This window comes from Sphaeramia orbicularis, chromosome 11, assembly GCF_902148855.1.
Source record: "Sphaeramia orbicularis chromosome 11, fSphaOr1.1, whole genome shotgun sequence".
NCBI lineage: Eukaryota > Metazoa > Chordata > Actinopteri > Kurtiformes > Apogonidae > Sphaeramia > Sphaeramia orbicularis.
The window spans coordinates 52,180,735-52,197,873 of record NC_043967.1 but is presented as its reverse complement, the minus strand read 5'-3'; the positions used below and the strand labels follow the sequence as shown (position 1 = coordinate 52,197,873).

At 32.9% G+C, this 17,139-nt stretch overlaps 2 protein-coding genes across 2 annotated transcripts in view; one reads left to right on the top strand and one right to left on the bottom strand.

Annotated features, from left to right (window-relative positions):
• LOC115428086 (glutamic acid-rich protein-like) overlaps positions 1-17,139 on the bottom strand; it is a 657,495-nt gene that overhangs the window by 588,844 nt on the left and 51,512 nt on the right. The gene's annotated exons all lie outside the window — the stretch shown is intronic.
• On the top strand, positions 9,157-16,606 carry cart4 (cocaine- and amphetamine-regulated transcript 4). The gene is made up of 4 exons (XM_030146969.1): positions 9,157-9,268; positions 9,345-9,513; positions 14,193-14,276; positions 16,173-16,606. Exons 2-4 carry the CDS (start codon positions 9,373-9,375, stop codon positions 16,278-16,280), a joined length of 333 nt encoding a protein of 110 aa, XP_030002829.1. The 5' UTR covers positions 9,157-9,268; positions 9,345-9,372; the 3' UTR covers positions 16,281-16,606.

The window sequence follows — 17,139 nt, the reverse complement described above, 5'->3', positions numbered from 1 at the left end:
GATAACACAGCAACCAACCAGCTCATTACACCGCTGCACTCACACAGGTTTGATTAAAAAAAAGAATATGACGACAAACGCAGCAGGTTTGTGAGTCATCCGACGATCCGATCAGATTCACCTCTGTCACACAGAGAGCAGGTGGAATAAGGATCGGTTTTATAGTTTCTCCAAAAACTGGAGACTAAACGGCGGACTCATCTGGGGGGTTTGGCTTCTTTTATTTAACCAATCAATCAGAAATAATGAAATGGCTTTAGATAATAATGAAATAGAAAAGGCTGCATTTCATCCCATGTGTTTATGCAACAGATCCCAGAGCAGTTATATCATACGTTTGGACACGATATTCACAATAAAATCATGATTGTCCAAACTGAGATACAACAGATTCAATAGTGCAGATTTACAAAATTAATATGATAAACTGCTTTACAAAACACTATGTAACAGCTGAAGCCTGGGGTATATTAGAACTTTATTAATGAAAATTATTTAATAAATCTTGACTTAAACTGATATAACCATTTAAATGTAGCATTAACTATTAAATGAGTCATGTGTCACTGAGAAGACATGATACAAATGTACTGTAAAAGAAAGTTTGTAGTACACTACTGGGTAAAAGTCTTACTCCACCTTTATCTTTGTTGTTTCTGCAGGGTTGAACTGATCATACATATTTATTTCTCATTCTCTTTTCTTCGGATACAACAAAAAAAAACAGGAAATATGTGCACAGCCCTTTAAAGACACACAAAAAACAGAATTAATGTGTTGTAAAGGTTAAAGTCACAAGTTAGTGTGACCTCTGACCCCATGACAAGAAGCAACACACACAATTAGAAACATCTGACATGTGTTGAATGAAACCTGGTACGAAACATCAGAAAATTAAAGCAATAAATCTAATATTGTCTGAACAAAAGGGTTAAAGACATGTTAAGGACAAAGGAAGGTCACACTAAATACGACCACTTTGGTTTATAGAAGCTGTTTTTACCCTGAAACATTCAGATATCAGATTGGATCTAAATACAGAGACAAATGCATATGTGTGGACATTAGAACTTTGAACCAACAAACATAATGTTGGACCAGGACTTTTACACAGGACAATGTCTAGAAGAGTTGGTTGAAGAGAATTATATGAACCGACATTTGAGACTAAACATGGTGCTGCTGGAGGTGACTTTTTGGAGGAGAAGAAAATGTTTATTTGTAAGAGAGCTAGAATGAGGTGTGCCTTTAGGGTTGTCGAACCATTATCAGATGCAGAATCGTTACAAACTGAGGGTGTTTTTTGGGCAGTTAATTTGCACATCATATACACTGCACCTGTTACTTATTTTACTAATAGGGCGCCGTAAAGGGGGGGTAAACATGACAAATTCATGGGGCCCAGCATTCCCAGGGGGCCCCAGTGGATTAAGGCTGGAAGCTGTGAAAAATTTCGTGTAAGCTTTGGAGTAAAAGAGAAGCATAGAAGCCGGGAGTCAAACGTCCAAGTTAAGTTCACTTTCGGTTTCAGCCCAGTTACAGCATTTATGGAACACGCCCTGTTTGGATCAGTGAGTGATGACGATGAAGGCAAGAGAGAGGAAGAACCACAGCAGCAGGTCCAGAGATGATCCAGGGAAAACCTGTGAGGCCATAAAGCACAGAGACTCCAGGGAAGAAGAACCAAAGACATCAATTCGTGATATGTGAGGTATTTAGGACTGTTTCAACTGACAAAATCTTTTTCCTGTTTTTTTTTTTTTTATTTTTCCCCACTACATATTTTTTTCTGTTTTTTTTTCCCCACTAAATTTTTTTCCCTGTTTTTTTACACAAATTTTTTTCTTGTTTTTTTCCCCCAATATTTTTTTCCTGTTTTTTTCCCCCACTAAAATTGTTCCTGATTTTTCCCCCACAAATCTTTTTTTTTTTCACACCAAATTTCTGTCCTGTTTTCTTCCCACAGAAATTTTTCCTGTTTTTTACACAGATTATTTTTTTCCTGTTTTTTCCCCACTTGTGTTGTTTTCCTAGTTTTTTTCCTACTAAATTTTTTCCAGTTTTTTCCCCCACTAAATTTTTTTTCCTGGTTTATTCCCACTAAATTGTTGTCCTGTTTTTTTCCCCACTAATTTTTTTTCCTGTTTTTTTCCCCTCTAAATTTCTTGCTTTTTCCCTCACTAAATTTTTTTCCTGTTTTTTCTCCCACTAAATTTTTATCCTGTTTTTTTTCCCCACAAAATTTTTTCTGGGTGTTTTTCCCACTAAATTTCTTTCCTGTGTTTTTTCCCCCGCTGAATTTCTTTCCTGTTTTTTTCCCCACTAAATTTTTTTCCTGCTTTTTTTCCCACTAATTTTTTTTAATAGTTTTTTTCCCCACTGATTTTTTCCCCCTGTTTTTTCCCCACTAAATTTTTTTCCTGTTTTTTTTTTTTCAACAAAATTTCTTTCCTGTTTTTTCCCACTAAATTTTTGTCCTGTTTTTTTTTTCCCCACTAAATTTTTTTCTTAATAAAGTTTTATGCATTTTGGCCAGGTCATCACTGAAAATGAGAACTGGTTCTCAATTACCCTACCTGGTAAAATAAAGATTAAGTTAAACTAAATTCAAATAAATACATAAATAAATAAATAGTTTTTTAAACTGCCACACATACTGTCACACTGAACTACAATGTTACATCGGCAAATTTTTTTTTTTTTTTTTTTAGGAAAAATGGTAAATTAAACCATGAACCAGAACACCGGATATAGACCTACAAGAAAAGATGATGCTGGACATACGTGGCTCCAGGGGTCACGGCAGAAGTCTTATTACTCTGGCTCTTCAGTCCAGGTCGATGTCCTTAAGTCGATTTCAGATACTGAGCTGTTTCTGATGAGACTGCGGAGGTCAGAGGTCACCAAGGAGGGTCAGAGCCTTTAATTAAGAGCTGCCTGTTTGTGTTTCATGGAGGGACGGGGTCAGTCTCTGATTTCATCGCTGATGCGCTGCTGATTGTTGCTGCTTTTCTCTGGTGCTGAACACTGGTGTTTTTCCTCCACAGTGGATCGTTTTTCTTCTGGAGGTCACACAAACACAAACTGTGATGTGACGTCAGTTTCAGCCTCGACTGTCAGATTTACATCTGCACCTGTTAGAAAAACAAATCAGCGGAATATTTCATCTGTAGCAGCAAAACAAAACCTGCTGTGAAGTTTAGGAAGATAGTGTTTTATTTATTTACTCAAACATATTTTAAATTGATCTATAATTCTTCTTTTCTCAGTGTATATTCAGAGATAATACATTTAAATGCTTTATCTGTCTAAGTCCCTTTTTATTATATTTTTGACACTTAAATATTTGTTCTGTTAATTTCCCAAATTTTAAACTAAAATGTCTGTATTTTTTTCTCCACATTCATCTAATTTCACTACCAAATGGATGAAAAAATAACACACAAATGATGATCTAGAGGTGGATCAAGCAACAACATCACACACAACAAATGAAACAAGACAAAAACAATGTAAAATACAAAATGAGTTGATTCCTAGACAATCAGAGATTAAAGACATCACCCCCTAGAATACATTTGAATAATTCCACCAGGTTTGAGTAAACTCACAGAAACGTACTGTACGTGTCATAAATCAGTTCCTTTAAATATCCTTGGATTTATGTTCAGTTGTTTTGAAGTTTCTTGTGCAGTGGAAGTTCTGTTGTCAGTCTTTAATTCCCTGTCCACACTACTGCAGATATTTTGCGGAACATTGTTTTTTTTATAAATATAGTTTTGGCCTCTAATCCACATGTAAACTGCATTTTAGGTCACAAAAGCAGAGAAAAAAACTATTTCACAACATGCAGGAAGAAAGATGTGCAGTTTAATTAAAATGTGAGGGGAAACATGGAAAGGAACTTTGGAACTGTATATAAAAACGACACTGACTTGATGAGATGACTATGTGGAAGTCTGTTTGAGGCTGGTAAGGTACTGACCACAAATGGATTGAAATGAACTGTACCATAAGGGTTCATACAGTTATGAAATGTACAGCTGTTATTGTATACATAAAGCAGGGGCGTCAGGGGCCACATACGGCCCAATCAGATCTCAAGTGGGCTGGACCAGTAAAATTATAGCAAAATAACTTAAATATTGGCAAATAACTCCAAATTTATGTCTTTGTTTAAGTGTAAAAAATCCCAAAAAAGTAAAATTAGATCATGAAAATGTTTATGTTTATAAACTATCTGTAAAAAGCAAAAAAAACAAAAACAAAACAAAACAAGAAAAACAAAAAAAACAAAACGTTGAATAACATGAAATTTCTAAAGAAAAATAAGTGCAATTTTAACAATATCATGCCTCAGCTTATCGTTTATACACGTTCATTACAACTTACAGATCACAGTGGATCTACAAATACACAAAACATTTAGTAACAGGCATCTGGAACTGAATAATATAGCATTTAACTTTATGATCAATACTTCTTCTCAAGACTCAGTGACTCCCTTGACTGTCAATGTCTTCTGTGTAATTTTAATTTTTTCTTTACAAATTAATCCTACGGTCTGGATTGAACCTTTTGGTCAGCCGGTTTTGACCCACGGGCCGTATGTTTGCCACCTCTGATATGAAGTATACTCACTGTATGTATATATAAATAAATTAGCAATTTTTAGAGTAGGTAGATCAACCTGACTGGGTCATTTTAAAAGTAGGTCGTAAAAGTGTCCCCTAACCTTAACCCTGTTCTAGGAGGATCAGCATATAGGTCAGTCCTACCTTTTGTAAATTTTTGTTTTTTAATCAGATATAGATCGGCCCAACTGCAATATTCTAATGAGGGTGAAGGTAATGAGGTAAACGATGCAACAAGATGGAATACACATAAATGACACAGTACGGTGAAAATAACTTGAGAGACGCAACAAGACATAAATTATGTTAAAAATGTGACTGAATATTGGACAAAGATTAAAATAACAGGACAAGATGAAAATGATATGAAAATTTAAATAAGATAAAAAAAAAAAAAAAAAAAAAAGATTTGAAAGATACAACAAGACAAGGAATGTAAAAAAGAAAAAGATGAGTCATTATTATGTGAATTTAAACCCCTACATTTCAGTGTGTGACTCAAATAGAATCTGAGTGAATAAATATGTTATTTTTCCGTCTGTATTTAAAGCAGCGTATGACTTTCATCACAATTTTTTTTTCAAATTTGTAAAACCTGTAAAAATTTTGTAAAAATTTTCAAAAAGGCCCAAGTGACATTTCAGTTTGTAATGTAAACAAGCGGACAAGTGGGAATCTGGTTGTTTTTCACAGTGGGGCTTTGCCACATATGTGTTGATAATATCTAATTTAAATATGGATACATGAATATATTATTACTATATTACTATATAGGACAATATACAATATTATATGTATTTATATTGTATATGTATATGTGGGTTTTTTTGTATTAATATCTGGTATTAATATCCGGTAGGATAAGTTGTAAATTGGTATTATCATATAGTGTATATAGGAAAAAGGATGTGTGATATTGTTATAATATTTTTATTGTTACTGTTGTTGTTGTTATTATTATATTATTTTAGTATTATATTGATATTCATATAAAATAATAATTGCTATATAGTGATCATAAGGAATAGAAATTGGGGGTAGGAGTACATAAATTTTTACTTCTCCTTACTCCTTTTCAAGCATGTATAATTTCATTTAATTTGTTTTATTATTATTATTATTATTATTATTATTATTATTATTATTATTATTATTATTATTATTATATTTTATTTGTTTGTTTGTTTGTTTGCTTATCAACCATTTATGTACCAGTACTTATATTTTGTTGGTTGATTTTTGTTTTGATTTCACTGTCTACATGTTCAAAATAAAGAATTCATTCATTCATTCATTCATTCATTCATGAATGATGGAGTCAATATCGAAGTTGTTCAAGGAAAAACTAATGGATTAGTGATAATTAGGATAAGACTGGGGTTTTAGAAATTTGAAGAAAAAAATTGTGATAAAAGTTGTACACTGCTTCAAAGAAAAGTCTGTTTTATTCTAACTCTGTTTCTAAGAACAGTTTCTCTGTCCATGTTAATTACCAGTATGTTTGTCTGAAAGCATTTGTACACGTGTTCTAATCGGTATGATTTGACATAAAGTAACTGCGTTCTTTTATATAATTCTGGTCTGATTCTCTGTATTTCTGTATGATTTTTGTGTCTGTATTTGAATAAAAGTGTGTAGTTGTGTCAGTATTTGTGTAAATGTGTCCTCTGCGGTGTCTGAAGGACTCTCCGACTGCGATTCCAGGTGTAAATGTTAAAGCCACAGTTTGACATTTCCTGTTTAATGACTGCAGGATGAAAGACGACATCAGAGAAAAGGCCGGTGCTTTTTTTTTTTTTTTTTTTTTTTACGTCAGATGCCTTGTCCTGCTGCTCCGAGGTCGACCAACTGCAGCTCAGGTGCATCGTGGGAGATTTGTGAACAAACAGCATTTAAATTAAACACAAACATGGAATCCTCTGGGCTCTTGACCTCTGACCTCGGGGCTGTCAAACACAGCAGCTTTATTAAATATTCATGATGTTATAACAGACAATTCTCTGCTTGTTTTTGACTCCAGCTCATATGTTTAATTTTTAATGTGAATAAAAGTGATGCTGACAGATGAGAAACTGACATGTCTGAAATATATATGAATAGATAGACGTGAATATTTAAAATAAAGGAACATACCATTACATTACATAACATAACATTACCATAAATCCGGTGTTTTCAGATTCCATCACTTTTTCAGTGACTTTGAATGATATTTAAAAGAGTAAGAATGAGCTCAGGAGAGAGGATGAAGCTGAAAAATGTGCATTAGTTTTTAAATTTTTATTCAGATTTTCAGTTTGGGGTTTTATTTCAGTTTGGTTTGAGTTAGTTTTACAAGCAGGAGTAGTTTTATTTTGAAGAGTTGACTTGTTTTAAGCTTTCGAATGTGTGAATTAGAGACAAAAATAGCTGAAAAATAGTACAAGGGCTACAAACAGCAAAAACTGCAAATTTGGAACAAAATACTGGACTTCCTGTTGGGTTTAAGGTTTTTGGCTCCGAAAGGCTGTTTTTCTGCTTCTGGATTTGATACATGTTCCTGATAAATGTGGTTCATTTAGGTCAAATCTCATGTCAGGACTGGATTTTGGAAAATTTTCTAGAGGACGTCACCGGTTTGGAAATTCATGTAAATTCTCATGAGTTTTAAGAATGTTTATCCTCTCAAAAATATGCCCTTTGAAAGAAGAAAACTGATCCTTACAGTTTCAATAATTTTGTTCATCATATTATACCTGTCGTTTGAATCTTGTTGCATCTTTTACTTTGTTTTTATCTTTTGGTGTATTTTGCATCCTTTTCATCTTGCTGCTTCATTTAAGTTGTTTTTCTTGTTCCTTTTTCTTATTACTATTTTTTAATTTTATTTTTGTCTTGTGTTTTACATCATTTTCATATTTTTTTCATCTTGCTGCATCTTTTTCATCTTTGTTTTGTTTCGTCTTTCTATTGAAGTGTTGATTTCTGGGTTTTCACTGGTGCATAAACAGCTTTAGTTTGAGATGAATTGACTAGTTTTAATAGAATCTTGTGCTTTTTCACATTGTTTGAATCTTTTTCACATTTTTATGCTGTTTTGCTCAGTTTTGTCTTATTGTATCTTTCAGATTGTCTTGCATTTTTTTTCTTCAACCATCTTGTGTCTTCAACTGAGAACCATTATTTAACCTTAAACAACAATCAGTATCAATCAGTAGCAGAACCAGTATCTGTTTTTGTCTTGTCTTACTTGTTGTCATATATTTCACCTGTTCGGTTATGAGGAAGCACTTGTCCCACTGTTTTGTCTTATGTCTGTTTTGTCCCACTGTCTCGTCCCGTCCCTGTACACTTTCGTCTATATCGTCTTCCTCTATGTATGTTTTATTTTTCCCACTAACTTTTTTTCCCCACTGCATATTTTTCCTGTTTTTTTCCCACTAATTTTTCTTCCTGTTTTTTTTACACAAAATTTTCCTGTTTCCCCCCCCCACACACAAAATGTTTTCATGTTTTTTCCCCACTAACATTGTTCCTGATTTTTCCCCCACAAAATGCTTTTCCTGTTTTTTTCAAACAAAATTTTTGTCCTGTGTTTCCCACAAAATTTTTTCTTGTTTTTTTTTTTATGCATTAATTTTTTTCCTGCTTTTTCCCCACTTATTTTTTTCCCACAAATTTTTTCCTGTTTTTTTCACCCACTAAATTTTTTTTACTGTTTTTTTCCCACTAAATTTTTGTCCTGTGTTTTTTTCCCCACTAAATTTTTTTCCCTGTTTTTTCCCCCCCACTAAATTTCTTGCTTTTTCCCCTCACTAAATTTTTATCCTGTTTCTTTCCCCACTAAAACTTTCTGGGGTTTTTTCCCGCTGAATTTCTTTCCTGTTTTTTTCCCCACTAAACTTTTTTCCTGGGTTTTTTTCCCACTAAATTTTTTTTTAGTTTTTTTTCCCCCACTAATTACCTCAGCAAGGAATGGATGAACATGTGAATGTAAAGTTTGAGATTGTTACTTAAACACAAGCTGTAATTGAAAATAAAGTTGTCCTCCGAAGAGGGGCGGTGGTGGCGGGTTAAAAAAATAAATAAATAAATAAATTTAACACAATCTATCATGGTAATTATCAATATCAACTAATGAAAATCACAATAAACCCTGGTTAAGTTTTAGTATGGGTAATGTTTTGGATTAGTAGTTCCTTCAGGTGTTTTGTTTCAGTGTGTGACAAACTTGCTGATTGACTTGTAAATATGAACATTGATTTGAGGTCATATCAAACATCCATGTCTCTGAGTTTAATGAGCCCTCGGAGGCGTTATCACCTTCAGCTGTGAGTCACGCCACGACCTTTGACCTGTGGACAGACAGCTCTGTGGGGTGTAAACATGTAAACATTCAGCATCGACCTGTTTAATATTAAACACATCATCCATCACCGTGTGACGACCGGAAGAAAAAAAAACAGTGTGACGACACAGAAAAGACGCACTCAGAGAAGGAGGAGGAGGATAAAAAGAGCTGAGAAATGAAGCAGAGCAGCATCAGAGGAGGAAAAAATCAGAAGAAAAAAACCAGACAACCTGCAGCCGGACCTGACATTTGACCACCTCTAACTTTAACCAATCTCTACTGATCGAACCTGAGGTTTTAAACTGTGAGTTCACTAAGTTTAGAGTTATTTTACTCACCGTTACAGGCTGAAAATAATCCGCTTTCACTCCCTCCTTCAGATTAAACTGTACACTTTTCGTGGTTGCCATGGAGACCGTGCGAACAGTAGTCTACCTGTCCGTCTGTCTGTCTGTGTTGGCGTCGCTCTGCCAGGGTCAAAGGTCGGCAGAAAACCAACTGATTCCAGGACACGATGAGGGTTTGATGGGACTGAGCAACAAGGAGCTGGTGAGTCATCTGTCACCACTAAGGATCTCTGACAGAAAAAAAAAGAGAAAAATAGTTTTAATGAAAAGAACAACCTAATTAAAATCACCTAAAGTGCAGATTAATGAAAGTATTGATTAATGATTCTTCAGTTAATGATAGAAAATTTACCTGGTGAGTCATCTGTTCCCACTGAGGATCTCTGGAAACAAAGAAAAAATTTAGTTATAATGAAAATAAAACTCAAAATGTAGATTAAACTGATGCAATTAACTAGTCAAAGTGTGGATTAATGTTCCCTCAATGACTGACAATGTAAAATACTGTCACGTTTGTTCATTCTGGTCATTTATGTGTAAAATGCAGATAAATTGATGTGAATACGCTGTTAAATATATGTAAAAATTGTAATATTGACTAACTGATTTACATTTTTAGACATGCAAACAATAATCAGTTGAAGTAAAAAGGATACAACTGTAAAATGTGATATTTACAATTAAAAAGTGAGGCTTTACGAAACAATTTTAATCTTAAGAAAAAGTCATAATACATAAAGTAAGTAAATAGAGAATAATTGTAAGTAAAATAGTCATGTTTAATTCAACTTGATGTGAAAGCTATAAAAGACAATTAAATTCTGTTGCTAAAGAAAGAACAGAGTGCAAAATAATGTGATGAAGTAGCAAACTAATGACAAAAATGTAAAAGTTTTAAGTAAATTTATCAATATTTTCTGTACTAATAATGAAAAATTTAACAAAATACTGATGAAAGAGAAAAACCTGCTAAAAACTGCCAAATTCCATGTAATATAATGTGTTGGAAAATCTGTTTTTAAGGCTAAACTTGTAAACCTCATGAGTTCATCTCTTTAGTAGTGTTTGCAGATTTTTAGTGATGTTTTTAGTGAGGATATTATATCTACAAACAACTTCAAGTCGAGGTATTAGGTTCATTTTTATGTGTGAATAAAATACAGATGAACTTAAGGGTACGACAACAGATTAGTTTTATATGGAAAATGAAAAATAGAAATCAAAAAGAACTGTTTAAGAATTGATATTGAGGATTTTTTATCATAATTAGCTCAATAAATGAGTAGTAATGATAAATATTTTATGTGTATTGATGCAAACATTGACTGAAGAATCAAAGTATAAATGTGTTAACCTCATTATTAAAAATGTGTCAAATAAAGAGTAATTGGAAATAAAATAGTGATTAAAAGGTCCAAAAAGACAATTAAATTATCTTGGTAAAAAATTAAACTGAGAACTTCATGTGATGTTTAAAAATACAGAATACATATCATGAATTATGTTGTTAAATATGGGACACTAAAAATGTAAATTTGACTAATTAAACGTCCCAAATATCTGTTGTATCACTACAATGAAAATTAAAATCAATTATGAATACATAATTAGATAATAAAAAGATATGAAACATAAGAAATCTGATTTATGGTTAAAAATAGTTAAAATTATGGACATGAAAATAAAAATTAAATATGTAAAAATAGAACAAAAGAGTCTAAATAATCTAATGTCTGAACCAGTTAATATATTAATGAATAAAAGACAAATAAATTATGAATAATTAATATGACAAATTAATAAATTAAAATCAGGTGATGAATAAATAATGAGGACAAACATCAAAAGTAATTAACTGTAAAATTCAGATTCAGTCATAAAACTAAATGTTAAACAGGACGTTTACCTGATATTTTATAGAAAAATGCTAAACGATCATACCTGAAACTCTGAAATGTAAATGTCAGAGAATTTTACATGTATTTCTGAGTTTTATATAGAAAGACTTTTCTGATGAAAGTATTTAACACAAGACAAAGTTTTACACTAAGATTTGGAAATAATAAATACATAAATATTACTCTAAATATAAAACCAACTGGTTAAAAAAGATAATTTATCACAATAAACCATGGATTTTTATAAAGGACGAGGACAGAAATAAGAGTTTATTTGTTAACAGTTAAAATTTTTGATCAATGAGGTTATTGATTATCAATTTCAAATAAAAACAGGTCATGATTTAATTGGAACATTTTATGATTGCAAATGAAACAATGTTCTTTTCTCAACTTGTAAAATAAACATTAAAATAGGTTTTTTATTGTCTGACATGAGGATATGTCACACTTTTATGCAACATATGTATATAATGTAATTTACTGTTTTACTTGAAGTGTCACATATTTTTCTATATTTTTATGTGACACCAATGTTTGAGATGTGTTAAAGCTAGTATTTGTTTTCATGTATAAGTGTTTTTCAAATAAATATTGCAGGATTTCAATGGGTTTTTTTTTTTTTTTTTAGAAAACAGTTATCAGCTGAAATAACTGACACAACATAATATAAATAGAATTACTTTAGTTGAAATTAGGACTGAAAACTACAGAAATGAGCACATTTGCCCTAATGTATTTTCATTAATTATGCTGTAAATTATAATATAAATAGTATAAATACTGGTGTAATAAACTTACTTCTGATACAGTTCATTCCTTTACTTTCTTGGTAAATTTCACTGGCATTTTCAGTTGAATAACCTCTCAGCTGACATGTCTATTTCTGCACATGAAATTTGACACGTGGCCCTATTGTTTATCTGTTGCTAGGTAACCCACTTCAGTTCTATGATTCTATGATTCTGGGACGTGACTGTAAGGCTATTGCAATACAAAATTACTAATATCTCCCAAAATACTGGTCCTATCAACTTGCTGTTTTCACTAGTCTCTTCCTTGACCAAAAATACATAAGTATGACAATCTGCAGCAGTCAGCTCTTTCTGGATGTCCACTTCCCTTTAATAATATAGATTATTATTATTATTATTATTATTATTATTATTATTATTATTATTATTATTATTATTATTATTATTATTATACATACATACCTCAAAGATTTCTCAAGAAACATAAATCAAAAAAGAAAATGTAAAGCATATTTGATGCAAATTCTGCAACGTTTTGTGAGGTTTTGAGTAGCTTTAACTCCTAAAAATGCTGAATAAAAATGAATAACAAGTAAAAATTAATAGAGTAAAGTGTGTTTTGAGTCAATTAAATGTTAAAAGTGTAAACGATGATTACATTGTGTTGCTCAAGAATGAAAAGAACTAAAAATCAAGTGATAAAAGCATCAATATTAATACTAATAGTTAAATTAACAAAAAGGTATCAGGAGTCAGTAGTTGGTATTTCACGTGTCTCTAATAAAGAGAGAAGAACAGGATGGACGAATACCTTATTAGTCTACAAAACCTCTTGTATCAAACATTTTCAAAGACTTTAACCCATAAATACCCAAACATCTAATGATGTCCAAAATCATTTACTGACATAAAATGTTTAATACCTGTTGATCCAATAATCCTATCAATACATGTAAATAATTGGTGTAAAATACAGTTTGTCATCTTTTCATTGTCATCAGATATGACCCATCTGGATGTTCAGAGGCTCTGTAGTTACCATGGAAACACTGTCATCTTCTACAACATTGATTCAACAGTAAAACCCATGGAGTTGGATCAATGACAGTGGATGGACACACTGGGTTTATGTTCAGTGAATGATATATTTTGCTGAAAAAGTCATTTTCCTTCAGTTTTATCCGTTTCAGATATAATAACCCTCAACTGTAATCTGATCTTTTATGAACATCTATATGATCAGTGGATGAAATATGGGGAAAAAGGTGATTTTCACTTCATGCAAAATACAGAGCATAATATAACAAAAAATGGTAATAAATCACTTAAGAAAGGTTAAAAATATAGAGAAAAATTCATTTGGGATCTGCCACAAACACTATCAAAAATATCATTGGGTCTTTATGGGTTAAACAGCTGGGTTTACAGGTAACTGCACTTTTGGAACATTTCAGATTAAATACAATGCCGCTAAACACTGAGTTTCACTTATGCAGAAGATGTGAGATGAGACATATTTTAAGTATGTTTTAAAGTCAATAAGTCAGATTCAGGTGTGGCATTATCATTAACATGTGCCCTCTACACCAACCAAAATAATAATAGTAGTAGTAATAATAATAATAATAATAATAATAATAATAATAATGATAATAATAATGATAAACCTAACAAACCAGTACACATTTCCAGACTTCAACAAGCAGCATTCAGACAGAAACAGTGGCATGAACATTAATTCTGTATCTTTATGAACATAAACCTCCTCAGGCCTTGTGATCGAACTGAACATATGATCAGATCTGTCAGGACGGATGTTAATGCAAAAAACAAAACAAAACAAAACTGTATATTATAGTTAGAATATGTTCTTTGTTCTATGTTTTTGTCAAACTGTCCTCTGCACGGTTTTTATTTAAGCCAATTTAAGCCCTAAAATCTCCTAAAACAAACCAGACAGACATAAAACATGAAAAAAAGCTAAATTTAACCGAATACTAACGCTGATATAAAAAAAAAAAAAAAAAATCCTGAAACCAGGGATTAAATTAGTTGTCATTTTGGCTTGTGCTTTTCAGTTATAAATGGTGGAACTTGGTAAATAAGACATAATTAACATAAATAGATGGAAAGGAACGGGTTAAACATGTGGATGTTAATGTTACTGTTGTTAAGTGTTTGTCGTGCATCCATGTGTGCTGATATATGTATTACGTGCCGCTGTGCAGGCGGAGGCTCTGCAGGGCTTCCTGGATGAGGCTGACAGCAGAACAGGACTCTCCGTGGAGAAGAAGGCCAGCGTCATCCCCAGGGTGAGAACCTGACTGACAGCTGTCAATCAAACTCATCTCCTCTCACTAAACTTCTGAAAGGTTTCTATGTAAAACCAGCGTGTTTCCACGTCGATTTTGATTTATTCATCAGGTTCTGACTGTTTTTTAACCTGGTTTCACGTTGCTCTCACAGGTTCTTATCTGATGTTGCCAACTTTTTTTTTTTTTTTTTAATCACATCCAGTTTTACTCAAAAACATACAGAACTATCAAAAGCTTGTAGAGAAATTAAAAGTTTGAGTTTAATCATATTTCATTTTCAGCTAATCATTTGTTTTACATTTTAATAACCTGATTTACTTACATTAATGATGATTTGACTCATTATTTTATCACTTTTGTTTCTTATTTGTGTTTCCTGGATCAGAGGATGTTGCTTGATGTATATTTTATTAGATATAATCGTCTACCTTCCAGGATGTTTTTCTGTCCTCTATTCATAGTTTAAGGTCTGTTATTTCCAAAATCACATATATTTGGACCCAATCAGAATCTAGGATTTGTCTTTTCCAGGTTGAGATGTGGAAATAGGAAATCATGACTGAAAACTGACTTTGAATAGAAACATCGGTTCAGCTTCGCTAATATTTACGGATTCAGACTCTGGGTTGTAGAACTGGACGTACAAGACAAAAATGATGTGACATGAATGAAAAACATGTGATGGGATGAAAACTACATAAAAACACAACGACATAAAAGATGCAACAAGATAAAAACAAAGTAAAAGATGTAGCATCGTGAAAATGAGGTGAAAGTAAGAAAAATGATCTGAAGATGCAACAAGACATAAGAAAAAAAAGGCACAAAAGATACAAGATGAAAAATTATGTAAAAGATGCAACAACATAAAAGATACAAAATCAAAACAATGTGCAAGATGTAGCAAGAGGAAAATTATGTAAAAAAAAAAAAAAAATGCAACAAAACAACAAAAGATGTAACTAGAAAAGCACTCAGAGAGCGCAGATCTCCGCCAAGGCAGATCAGTCCCCCCCACCCCCACTCCGATCATCACCAAAATTTAATCATTTGTTAATTGTGCCAGTATCAACATTTCCTGAAATTTTCATCCAAATCCGTCCATAACTTTTTGAGTTATCTTGCACACGGACAGACAGACAGACAGACAGACAGACAGACAGACAGACCAACGCAGGCAAAAACATAACCTCCTTGGCGGGGGTAAATATGCGACAAGATAAATTATGTAAAAGATGCAACAAAAAGTAACAACATAAAAGATGAGCATGAAAATGGCATGAAAATACACAAGATGCAAACAATGTAAGATGAGACTAGAAAAAAACTTGATTGAAATGATGCTACAAACAAAAAAGTCATAGAAAAGGGACGAGACAAAAATTATGTCAGAGATATAAGAAGATGAAAATTACACAATAAAATATAAAAGACAAAATGAGATAAAAACGACAGAAAAGATGCAACAAAATAACAAGAAAAGCACTCGGAGAGCGCAGACCTCCGCCAAGGCAGATCTGACCCCCCCCAATCACCACCAACATTTAATCATTTGTTCCTTGTGCCAGTATCAACATTTCCTGAAATTTTCATCCAAATCCATTCAGAACTTTTTGAGTTATCTTGTACACAGACAGACGGACAGACAGACAAACCAAAAACATAACCTCCTTGGCAGAGGTAAAAAGAAGAAAATAAGACCAAAAATACAAAGACAAATGACAAAAAATCATACCAAGATGATGTAAAACAAGAGTAAAACAATGTAAAAAAAAAAACAAAAAAAAACAAGACAAGCTCAGGATGTTAAATTCCTTCGTCATGTGTTGTAAAGATGAAGAGTTTTGGCCTCACATCAGTTTCTCTGTGTAACTAAAGACCGTTTCTTTTCAGTGCGACGTCGGCGAACGATGTGCGATGAAACATGGCCCTCGGATCGGTCGACTGTGCGACTGTCTGAGAGGAACGGCCTGCAACACCTTCTTCCTGCGCTGCTACTAACGAACACCACCAACACCGACACGTCGGTACATCTGTGTTGGTGAGGACGGAACCCATAAATCTCAACGTGTCCTAAGAGATCTGTAAACAAAAGGGGCTCAGACGCTGTAAAGCCAGTCCTCGTCGACACAGATGTACCTGACGACACATGAACACACCTGACTCTCTAAATGTCCTCCTGCATGTCTTCCTCATCATCGGTTGGTTTTTCATTTCAGTGTCTGTTCGTCAGATTCATTTATTTTTGTTAAATAAAAGTTCTTCATAAAGCTGTTCGGCTCCTGACTTCTGCATTTGTACAAACATTAAACTGGAAAATGTCTAAACTGTTGTCCTGAATTTAGTCTGACAGGCAGTTATTTACGGTGCGTTTCGTTTCAATTCATGTCATTACCGGAATAAAATAAAGATGTAACAAGACCAAAAAGGACTAACGTGATATAATACAATAAAACAAGACAAAAGCAAAGAAAGACAAAGGCTAAAACACCAGAAAGAACATCAAGATGAAACAACAAACATGATGCAAACACTAACACCTCATCAAAATATTTTATTATGGCGCCTACAGAACAAGCTAAAATATTACAGTAAGTTATCAGCATTATACCCAGCTCAGTTTTGTCCAAATCTTAAAAGATGTGGCTAAAACTAACACGGTGACAGCCAAAATTCCTGGCCTGTAGCTTCACCTGTCATTTATTTAAAAATACCAACCAATTAATACCAAGAGGAAAGAACGTCAGCTGCAAAATGAAGTGGACATAATGTGTAATACCACTGATGACCACAAGATGCTGCTTCAAAAAACCCTGGCTCTAATAGACTTGCATAGAACTTTTCTATAAAAAATATGAAG

Bases quoted from the DNA above. Each gene is read 5' to 3' on its own strand.
- cart4 (XM_030146969.1), top strand. From the start codon at position 9,373: ATGGAGACCGTGCGAACAGTAGTCTACCTGTCCGTCTGTCTGTCTGTG. The intron at 9,514-14,192 runs GTGAGTCATCTG...GCCGCTGTGCAG, and splicing joins GACTGAGCAACAAGGAGCTG to GCGGAGGCTCTGCAGGGCTT. The intron at 14,277-16,172 runs GTGAGAACCTGA...GTTTCTTTTCAG, and splicing joins AGGCCAGCGTCATCCCCAGG to TGCGACGTCGGCGAACGATG.